This window comes from Polypterus senegalus, chromosome 18 (genome assembly GCF_016835505.1).
Source record: "Polypterus senegalus isolate Bchr_013 chromosome 18, ASM1683550v1, whole genome shotgun sequence".
Classification (NCBI taxonomy): Eukaryota; Metazoa; Chordata; class Cladistia; order Polypteriformes; family Polypteridae; genus Polypterus; species Polypterus senegalus.
The window spans coordinates 20,932,721-20,944,801 of NC_053171.1; the positions used below are offsets into that span (position 1 = coordinate 20,932,721).

At 37.1% G+C, this 12,081-nt stretch overlaps 1 protein-coding gene across 3 annotated transcripts in view; it reads right to left on the minus strand.

The window, feature by feature from the left end:
- The window catches only part of rps6ka5 (ribosomal protein S6 kinase, polypeptide 5), an 89,832-nt gene that overhangs the window by 40,378 nt on the left and 37,373 nt on the right, over window positions 1-12,081 (minus strand). For 2 of the 3 annotated variants that reach the window (XM_039741345.1, XM_039741347.1), the window contains exon 2: window positions 3,142-3,213. In XM_039741345.1, the coding sequence (XP_039597279.1) occupies window positions 3,142-3,213 (72 nt within the window). Of the gene's footprint in view, window positions 1-3,141; window positions 3,214-3,547; window positions 3,630-12,081 lie in introns of those variants that run through there. The other variant, XM_039741346.1, reaches the window with a different exon arrangement.

Genomic DNA, 12,081 nt, shown 5'->3' on the forward strand with positions numbered 1-12,081 from the left:
TACTTTACCAGTAAAAAAAGCTGTAGTGCAATTCATGATTACAAATAATTAAAAGCTAAAGGTGCAAGTATTTTTACCTTTCAGCAGTTTTTCATTGCCAATACCAATTTATTGATTGTGTAAATGTGTATACAATGTATACATAGTTTTTTGCTGTTAGAGAAATGGTGAAAACTATTTTTAATAAGCCTTGTTTCACATTACAGAAAAAAAAATTAATAATGTGACAGCTTGCAAATTATGAGAAGCATTTTTTTTTCTTTTATATCATATGCATTACTGACAAATATTTTTGTATATGCAGGCAGTCCCCGAGTTACGTACGAGATAGGGACTGTAGGTTTGTACTTAAGTTGAATTTGTATGTAAGTCGGAACAGGTAAATAAATTTAATAAATGATATTATTGACTGACTGTAACCAAGTGCTCTGTCAATGAATAATGGAGTGTCACTTCTCCCTGAACTTTTAATTATTTCTACTTTATTTTCAATGGTGATGGTTTTTCTCTTCTTTACTGTATCACCAGCACTTGCATCAGATTTGTGTTTCAGAGACATTATTGAAGGGTGAAAACAAAAGATTAAGACGTGCTCTTCTGCACAGCACTGTACACGCTATCACTGCAGGAAGGCACCCGTCGTCAACACGTCTGATGTACTGACAAGAGATAACTTCCTGCTATGTATGTAACAGTACAAGCAGGCTTGCTATTGAGAATGAATGGGGGCATCGAGGGGCGGTTCATCACCAGCCCACCTCACAGTCACCTCCACTACAGTATGCTGCCTGTAGCATCCGCCCACCGAGAACGAACACAGTGCGACCAAAGGTGGGTAGTGAATCGCCCGCATTCAATAGGCAGCTATCCGATGCACACTACAATGCTACCCCCTGCCTCCATGTTCACCCCCAATGGCCTCGGTTCACCCACAACAGGGTCAACGCTTGCAACATTACCAGCCGCCCACCGAGAACAAACGGGGCAGCAGTGTATGGTGGACGGGCAGTGAAACCGCATGGCGCCGGGAGCCGCCCAAGGGACACTACACTACGCGGGCAGCGAAATTGCCCCCCTCCAGCCACCGCATGCAGTGTCCCCAGGCCAAAGATGATGGAGCGGCACTTACTGAGGCACATGCGTCGCAGCTGCGGCCCAGTTCGTAAATCGTAGGTCAGATGTCCGTAACTTGGGGACTCCTATTATTTGTACATATTTTAAAGAAATTTTGTTTTATTATTTTTATGGTCACTAAAAAATAAGCCTACACAATTTCATTTTAAATAAACAGTTAACGCCTGTGACCTATGGTTCAATCATAGCAATACACTTTAATATAGGACATAAGGTTTCTATACATCTGGTTATGCAGGAGTTTATTGTAAAAAGTTATTATAAAAAAAAAAAAAAAAATCTGAACCAGTATCAGAATCGGACAATTAAATAACATGAAATTGGTGATCGGTATCGGCCATAAAAAATTTTAATACGGAGCATCCGTAAAACACAATGTAAAATAGCTTGTACATGACATGTCATCTTTGGGGAAAAAAAAAGACAAGATTATGAGATTCAGCCATTTTAAAAGAAGACCAGTTGTTCCATCTACCTTAGTGTTTGTATTCTTCCACTACAAGGGAGTGTGGTTTCCACTCAAAACACAGTACACTGTTACCTGCCTCGTGAACAGTATTATGTTCATTGACTTCTTTATTTATGTCAGAATTCCTCCACTGCTGTTACACAAGCAACCCGAAAATTTATTCTTACCTCAAGAAAAATAGTACCAGGATTATGCAGTACACATTCAAGACAGACAGACAGACAGACAGACAGACAGACAGAAAGATTATACTTTATTAATCCCATGGGGAAATTCACAATACCAGGACAGGCTATGTAGTTTTAAAAATTTAAGAAAATTCTTAATTGTAGGATATAGTTTCACAAGGCAAATGCAAATATACCATTATTTGTACCATTATAAGCAGTAACTTTGACTTGAAAAATACTAAACTTATCCTTTAAATGTAGAACACAAAAATCTTTTAAAGCCATTGGACACTTCGTATCTTTAACCATTCACTGGTAGGTAGGAGTGTGGACATTATTGAAAGTGTATGAAATTTTAATTAAAAAAAAAAATTAACCACCAAGTCACTATGGTTGCAGAAAATAAGGAATTAAAGTGTTTTGGTCACTGGCAGATCCACAAAATATTTGTAACTGCTTACAGTTGTGAAAGGAGGGTATTGAAGGTTTTGGAATCTGCATGCTTTCACGTTTTCCAGACAAATTCAGAGTCTTTGACTCCTGTCACAGTCATGATCACAACGGAAATGGGGCTAAAATGGAAAGAGTTACTTAGAAGCAACAGGGTGTTTCTGCTGAATGTGTACATAGAAAGCTTTAATTTTCAACTGTCGTATTCATCAAAAACCTTAAGGATGATTTAATAATTTTGATTTCTTTTTTAAAACAGGTATCTGTGTATAACAGGAATGTTTTGCTTCCTAATGTTAATGATTATTTTTTATAGATTTTATTTTTTTTAAAGACACAAATTAACTAACTCCTTAATATTTTAATTAATTTTCTGAAACGGCCTTATTTTAAAGCTGGGTTACAAGAGGCAAGGATCAATCCCAATAACACTATGCATAAGGCAAAACAGAAAGGAATGCCAGTGTGATGCAGGGTACAGCTCACTCACATTGGGAAAGGGTTAAGATGGCAAAAAATCTAAATTGTTTATCTTTATAATTTGGAAGGAAATAATTCTGAAATAATCCACGCATATACAGGGAGCATGTGCAGATTCCACCCAGACAGCAGTTGGAACCCAACACTCAGAAGTTGTGAGGCAGCAGTGCTACCTACTGCACCACTATGCCACCTTTATGACACAAATAAATATGTATGGATCCATTTCTGCTATCTGTGTTGCATTAAAAACTAAAATAAATTCCAATACATGAAACATATTAAAAGTCTATTTTCCTTTAATAAATACAGATATTATATATGATAACATCATGAAAGCAGTAAATGAAAAAAGTAACCATAACATGAATAAAATCATGTCAGACACAGAGTCTTCTACAAGAGAATTTTTTTTATTAATTTCAAAACTATACTTACCTCCTGTACCAAGGACCTTCAGTAGCTCAAAGTTCTCAATTCCCACTTTTTCTGCATGGCCCGTCAAATTAGCTAAAATAAAAAAGAAGATGCATTAAAGGATTTAAGATAGCACAAGAAGCAAATCGCTACGGGTCGGCCTCTATTAAAATCTGCTTTATCTCCAGCCAGACATTGAAAACCTAGTTAACATAAGTTACCCTTCGGCACACAAAGCAGCACCTGGACCTCATTTTCCATGATGGGCAGCATTATTTCACTGAGACACTGTGTGGTGGTAGCCTACATGGACATTAGTAAGGATAAAAGCAGAGCTAAGCAGCTTAGTATAATGCGTCTCCTTCAGTGGGTCAGCACCAGTTAGTGTAGCGGAAATGACCCACCACTTATGTAACACCAGTCTTACCTGCCACGCATTTCATTACCAAGTGCAGCAGCAAACAATTGTACATAGAGGCACAAATCTTAGATTTTCTAAGACAGGCCACCTCAACAGACACTCTAAGGCTACTGCCTACTGATGCATTTACTAATCTCACTTATAAAACATTTGTATGCAAACTCACATCATTCAACCATTAATTTTTGCATTGATTCAAAATCTATCTATGCTTTGTTCCAAAATTAAGTTGATGTCCCCACCCCGGAAAGAACTATGTGCCTCTGTTAATGTATTACAAAAAGTAACTGTTTTAAGACTAGCAAACAATGCAGACTTCAGCAGCCTGTGGGTTGTTTTCCCAGGTATCAATTTACCTCTTGATCGAAAAAATATTTTTTTAATAATTTAACAAATAGGGTTCCACAAGAGTAAGGTGATTATGTTGACTTAACTTGGAGTGGTACTTTTATTTTCAGTTCTTTCATGTAATCATTTTCTACAACAGCTTATACAGGTGAGACAGGAGGTGCTAACAACTGGAGATCAGTATATTTGCTTAGAAGAGGCTTTTATCTAAAGAGAGACTTACTCAATGATGTTGGTCTCTTTTGTAACATCGGTCTCAGAGACAATTTAGGAACAAGTGCTACAGGACAATGGTACAAAATTGATTTCCACAAGTGAAGAGCTCAGAATAAAAATACAAGTTACAATTCTCAGATTTACAAAGCCTAACAGCTAATATCAGTTAGACAGAAATTCAAATTCACTAAACGAGTCTTCAAATGCTTCTTAAACACAGTGGGAGTCAGAATTTTGAATGGAGGTTGGCAGCTCACTCCACTACTCAGTAGCTACACATGAAAATGAGTCTAGACTGAGATTTGATACCATACAGAGGTGGCATCACCAGACACCGTTCAACAGCAGCCCTAAGTGGTTGAGGAAAGGCATAGAGCCTCACAAGTTTCTCCACTTGTGCAGACACACTGACTATTTGAAATTTGAATTTAATATGTGCTGCTACATGGCAGTGCAGTGGTAACGCTGCTACCATGCATTAAGGAGACCAGAGTTCGCATTCCAAGTTCTTCTTGCATGGATTCTGCATGTTCTCCCGGTGTCTGAGTGGGTTTCCACCCCTATTCAAAGACATGCAGTTTGGAAGAATTGGAAATGCTAAATTGGTCTTAGTGTGCATTTAGGGTGTGTGGGTGTGTGTTCACCCTTTAATGGACTGGTACCCTTTCCAAGGTTACTTCCTGCCTTGTACCCTATGCTAGCTGTGATATGCTCTTACACCCAAACCATGCAACCCTGGTCTGGGTTAAGTAGGTTAGAAAATGACATGACATGCTACTACAAGAACCAGTGAAGTGATCAGAACAGAGGAGTGACATGTGCCCGACTTGGCTGGTTGAACACCAGATGTGCCGGTACATGTATCATCTACAGCAGCTTTGCGACACATGCCATTGCTCCTGCCAGCAGAGAGTTGTAGTACTTCAGCCCTGAGCGGGAATTGTGCTGCATACTCTATCAGATATGGTCAGATTTTGCTCTGTAACTGTCTCTACGGTGTCTTGTGTAAGGCACCCAAGAAATGAAATACTTGGCTCTGATTCAGGTTACACTTTCAGTGTGTCAGTGCCTGGCAAATATCCTGTTGCTGCATGTTTCTGCTCCTGAATGACCAAAATACTCAATGCCTATTCGATACCACAGCAAAAAAAAAAAAAAATCCATTCAACAGCCTTTAATTAAAATTACCTGCATTACTCAAGTGAACAAAATTGTGCATTTTTCAGTAAAAGAATATAGAATGTATCTATACCAGGGGTCCTCAATCACGGGCGTTAATTTTATAATCTTGGGGGAATTTCAGTACGGTGTTTATAAAGAACAAGATCATCGTGGATTACTTGTTTTATTTTACCATGTGCACATTCCAAATTTATCGTCTGACATCTTCTCTCCAGTAACTGAAAAATACTGCCTAAATTAATACTAAAAAAAACTGTAAACATTATTACAGTATATCTGAACTGTTAAACAAGTGAATTTCAATATAATTCAAGATATTTAGTTCAAACAAACTCTTTAAAACTTTTTGTAACAGCATACTTTTAAAATCTGATTCATCAAAGAATCACTCTGTTAGGTTTGTAACAACAACATTTATTTATATAGCACATTTTCATACAAAAAGTAGCTCAAAGTGCTTTACATAATGAAGAAAAATAAAAGACAAACTAAGAAATTAAAATAAGACAACATTAGTTAACATAGAAAAAGAGTAAGCTCTGATGGCCAGGGAGGACAGAAAAAAAACAAAACTCCAGACGGCTGAAGAAAAAAATAAAATCTGCAGGGGTTCCAGGCCACGAGACCGCCCAGTCCTCTCGGGGCATTCTACCTAACATAAATGAAACAGTCCTCTTTGTATTTAGGGTTCTCATGGACGTAACAATTGCTATTGTAAGATTTTTATGTGCATCATTAGCTGGTAAAAAAAAAAAAAAAAAACCCTACTAAAAAGTTAAATTTAATGGATGAATCAAACAGATTCAATTTTCAAATGTCACAAATTCCAAATTTTCCAAAACTGACCCTCCATTTTTTTAACATTTGTCCAAACTTTAACGCTTCTAATGTGAAAATTTGTCAGTTTTACATTAATTCACAGTTTCAGAACTCCCGTAAAACAACCTTGCTTGTGGCGTTTTCAAAGTATCTTATATGAGTGATCAGACTTTGGTATTGCTTAGCCTGTGTACAAATCCAGAATTAGAATACTAACTGGACTGACATTACCTGCAGTGTAACTGGTAGACTGCATTACATTCACCAACAGGGCTTCTCAAATATTGGATATTGTCACACATGGGCGCATGGGAAACAGCTAAAGGGCCTAAACAATAATAATTCTATACCAGACTGTCTCTCTCAGTCTCTTGCAGACCATTCCCGGGAAATCCCGCTTTCATTCCGGCACCACTGATGACATAATTTCCATTTTTTCCGGTACCAACGATGATGTCACTTTCGGTTTCAGTGCCAGTGATGTCACTTCCCCTACTCTTGCTTAAAAACGGCCATTTTGTCTCAAGGCCAGTCAGTTCTGTTTTAGACTCTGTTCTATGCACATTGTGCTAATTTCAAATCAACTTTTGAAGCCAGAAAAACAATATACGGATGGCTGCCCCAAACCTTTATGATGTCTATGACTCATTCTTATGACAATATACAGTGTCTAGATACCCGCCATTGTTATGTCTCAAACATCATGGTGCGATGAAATGGAGGGACCATGTAGAAAAATTGTCAATTCTACATGGAGTGACCAAAATGTGTGCAAATTCCCTCAAATGGAGATCTGCAACATGTGCAAATGAATCAATTTATTTTTAATTTTAAAGTGTGGAGCAGAGGGGTAAATCAAAATTGTATGTATTTATAAACTTTTTAAAATGGTACTATACCAGCATTATGCTAAATTCATAATGGAAGTTAATGGTTTTATACAGTCACCGCACGTTTTGACCCCGAAAGGTCAGGTTACCTCTAACCCCATGTAAGGGTAATGTGGTAAGGCAAGGCAGCACGCATATGTTTGGGCAAAGGGGATGAGGCAGCTGGAAGTCAGGGTAGTGGAACGTATGCGATATTTACTTTGGTATTGTTTTGGTGCACGTAGTGAGCTGCAAAAGCTGGTATCGGTACCAAAGTCGAAATTTTAGTATCAATCCAACAATAATATACACACACATTATATGTGTGTATACATAACAACAGCTGTGCATTATTCATTAAAGAAAGATGTAGTGCTCAATACACAAATACTTGAATTGAAACATACATAGCAAATTCTAAAGAAAAATGATAATCTGTTCAAACAGAAAGATTTACTGTAACACAAGTAACGCCTGTAGAAAGTGGGTAGCCATTTCAAAAATCACCAAACTTTGGAGAGCTAGATGACAATGTAGAAATATATCTTCCATTATATCAACCTATTCATCACACCATGACCTTTTCTTCCACTGTCATTGCTACTGTGAAGAATTCTATAGCATTTTCACTTATGTGAACAACCTCACAAAAAACTAATTGTGGTTGTGATGTTGAGGAACAAGCCATTCTACAGCTGCTGACTAATGTTCATACTATTTATCTATGAGTTTTACACAACAGAATGGACTCCATTTCATCACGTAATTTTCAAATTACAGAAGTCAATATTATGGACCGTATTTGATTTCGTTACTCTGATAAAAGAATTGATTTGAAATTGAAAATTAAGAGAGCTCCTCTAATGAACTGAATGATAGTTTATTAGAATGTTCACATCAACTGGAACAAACATCAAACCACAAGATTATTAAGAAACCAGTATTGCAAAATATGAGCTTCCTCTTGAGATGTACAATTTTAACTGCTTACTTCTGCTGAACCAGCACCATTGCCAGCCTGCTGGTTTCTATTCTACCTTTTTTTTTTAACCTCACAATAAACAGTTGGCGGTAAAACACATGCTCATGTTACTTTTTAAAGTAAAGGTTTTCAGACGAAATATCATTTCAGTAATAGTCTTTGATTTCTAAAAGATGGCAATATTTCATAACTTAAGCACAAAATAGCATAATTAACATACCAATCAAAATTCAGTGACTGGATTAACAGCATATACTTGAATTATACATTTAATAATAAAATTTTAAATTGAGAACATCGCAAAATAGCATCATGTTAAACATGAATTTCTGCAAATGACTTAAAAGATGATCACCAAGGCATTTTCTTCCTGTGAACCTTCCATTCCACACTTGGTGGATTTGCAATTTCTGCGGACCATCTCCTTTAAGTCTCGTCACTAATACTGGGTCTTGAAAGTGTTTACCGATGAACCACTGCATGACCTGTACAAATGTGGTGCAAGTAAAACATGTTGGACATGTCTAGTAGATTTTTTTTTTTTTTAAATACTGAATATGCAGAACTTGGTAGGTTGCCAGTAAATGCACCCTATAGCATAGATCGTTTATAAACTGTTGTGTTCATACTGGTAAAATTGTTACATAACCACTTTCACCAGATTTCTGTGTTGTGTTGGAAGCCAGCAGGTTGGTAGACTTATTCTTTCAGAAAGTGGCCCAACCATGCTCACCCTAAAAAAACTGAATAATGCATTTGACTTATAACAAAGGGAATATAGAAGATGAATATAAACATATATATTATATACACACACACACACACACAAACACAACACTATATCTGCATCAGTACAGCAGTGCACACTAGACATGCTATACCTACCGTGTGTTGATGCTCTGATATTTACAATATATGTTTCGGTTACATCTTGTTGAAAAAAAAAGTCACATTTTAGACTAATTTTTCCACAGTTAAACATAGTGCCAAGGGGGCTACAACCTGCGGACAGTATTTAATTCCTCAGACCTTCAATCTGAGTGTATGTCTGCCACACAGCAAGGCACTTCAAAAAGTTTCAAGTTATAATGGAAGGATCCTCACACACTTACCGTAGCTTTCCTGTTTAATTTGAAGAAATAAGGCTTTCTAAAAGCAAATACACATACTAGGAATGTCAGATCAAATTTTATTTTTTGAATGAAGGCAAAATTGACTGTAAAAGAAAAGTTTTTTGTTTTATTACAGACTAGTTTTGGCACCTCATTACTCTGGATTAGCTATGTAATGCTGCAGTATTCCTCAGATTTTATTTTGCATAACACTTCCATGATCAGATTTTTTGTAATTTGAATGGTCAGCTTGTTATCGTCATTAATTATTGGGTAGACAGGCAGCATGGTGGCGCAGTGGTATCACTGCTGCCTCGCAGTGAGGAGACCTAGGTTCGCTTCCCAGGTCCTCCCTGCATGGAGTTTGCATGTTCTCCCCGTGTCTGCGTGGGTTTCTTCCAGGTGCTCTGGTTTCCTCCCAGAGTCCAAAGACATGCAGGTTTGGTGCACTGGCGATTCCTAAATTGTCCCTAGTGTGTGTGTGTGTGTGTGTGTGTGCCCTGCAGTGGGCTGGTGCTCTGTGCTGGCTGTGATTGGCTCCAGCAGACCCCCGTGACCCTGTGTTAGGATATAGCAGGTTGGACAACGACTGATTGACTAACTGGATGGACAAATCCCTTACCGACATAGTATGGGACAATGTTTTTAGCTCACTGCTCTTTTTGATCTATAAATTGACTGAAAGCAGATTTTTAAATACTTCTCCAGTACTCTAAAAGCTCTGCTCCATTCCTGATCCTGTTCCAATTCATTCTTGATCCAGAGGATCAAGACGGTTTTATTCTAATGAAAACGGAAAACTGTTAATTCTGATTTTCCTTTTATTATTTTAATTGTGTTAAAATCACCAAATTAAAGAGTATTTTCATTGGCAACAGTGCACATTTAGCTACCTCAGCTAACAAACAGTCTCTGTCTGTTGTCTGTCTTTGTCTGTCTCTGCTTCTGTAATTAAAACTATTCAGGCCATCTTTTGTTACATTTTTTGCTGTATCTGCAAAGGCGTGGGAAGACCCCATTTAGCTAAATTTAATCCATCATTATAGACAACAGCATTCAACTGGTATTCTGCGTTACAAACTTTAGTTCTCGCACACTTTATCTATGTTGCACCAGCTGCATTTTCTTTTTCAGCTAAACTAATCTATAGTATATGCCTCTTGTGATTTATTTTTCTATAAGCTACTCCTTTTCCAATTTATTTTATAATATTACTCACTTAGCAGTTTCCTTAAAAACACTCAAAATCATTTTTACAGATTTTTTTAAATAACTATGAAAAAAAGTATCTGATAAAAAAAACGAAATATCGATGAGTACTAAAAACTTAAAAGATCATTACAATGCAACATTTAGCACACTCGGTTAATTCATTTGTGAAACACAAATAGACACAATTTATATAAAAGAAAGATGAGCAGTGAGACCATACTACTTCTATTGTCAAGGACCAAAAAGCCAAGTAGCTGGGCAAAAAAAAAATTATTAATCATGGCTCTTGTACAGTATATGCATTGTAGGCAGTGCTAAATGTGTCCGGTTCTACTTTCTCTTGGACCTTGTCACTTATATGTACAGAGAAACCGGATTCTGTGAACAGCTGGATTTTCAAGCGTCACTTTCTTGTGAATGTTACAGAATTCACACAGAAGTACATGAGTCATTAGCACTTCATGCTCTGCAGATGCACCACAAAAAAATAGTAAAACATATTAGACAGACAGACAGTTCTCGATAAAATTAAAAAAAAAGTTTAAATGTATTCAAATATTTATTAATTGTTAATATGAACATTCAATTTGTAGGACAAAGTGGGCACTGCTAATTCTGTTGGTTTTCTGTTATACAGAAGGCCAGTTAAGTCAGAAGATTTAACAGGAATGTAGAAATCCAGCTTCATCCCCAACCTGCATTCCTGAGAAAATGGCTTAACTGTAGCTTGTAACATTCTTGGTCAAGCTCTGTACTTCATTCGATAACAAAGGTGTAAATCAGAGTTGAATTCACATCCCTGCATACTCCTTCAGACATGAAGGAGCCCAAATGGACACCTAAATTTCAAACAAAGAGCTATAATTCAATGAGTGGCGACCTTGATGGGCAAAATGATGTGCCTATGACCAGGCAATGATTCTATAACTGGAAGTGACTTTAATCTAATCACCAGAGATTTTAAAACTACCTGCATTTATCTCTTCTGTCTCTTTGAAAGTGGAGGATGTCTCTTTCTGAAAACAAAAAGTGGATAAGCCACTATCTCTTTGTGGACCTAAAAACTGAGATCCAATCTCCCAAGCCAAGCTCTGTGCCAGTGACTGAGGCCAGTATGAGAAGACAAAGAGACAGTCATTACTTCAAGAAGGGAACATCAGCATCTAATCACTTGTGCCATAAAAAGGAATGCTTTTCCTTATGAAGTTGCACAGGACACAGCAAAAAAAGCCTAACTGAGAAAAGCACAGCACAACACAAAGAAGAACCACATCACAAAAGCAAAAAGTGCACTCCAATGCAAGAAGAATCCTCTACTTAAACACGGAGCAGCAATAGCAACAACTCCACACAACATTGGACACCATCCTTAAAGACTTGGTATTGTAAAACTGTTCACAGGTATCAAGATAAATTAGAATTCTAAATAGCCAGTAAACAGCCAGCCTCTTTTACGTTAGATGTTTGTCTGTCTTGTGTGCAGTCATCTATGTCAATATATATATATGCAGTTACTATATTTCTATAATCCTTGCGTTTATCAATAATTTATATTATTTAGTTCCCAGAAATGAGTGGGCTCCAGTTACCTTGATATATGTCTAACGGCTGGAGACTGCCTCCTACAGAGGAAGGCAAAGAAAAAGTAGGAGCCTTACCAAAATATTTAATTAATTACCATCATTGCTGAAGGCAAAAAATGATCATTAATTAACTGAGTTAAAATTCTCTCTTCTTCCTGCATTATTTTTGACATCCCCAGGGGTGGGCAAGTTAAAATCCCTCGTCTTCTTAAAAATC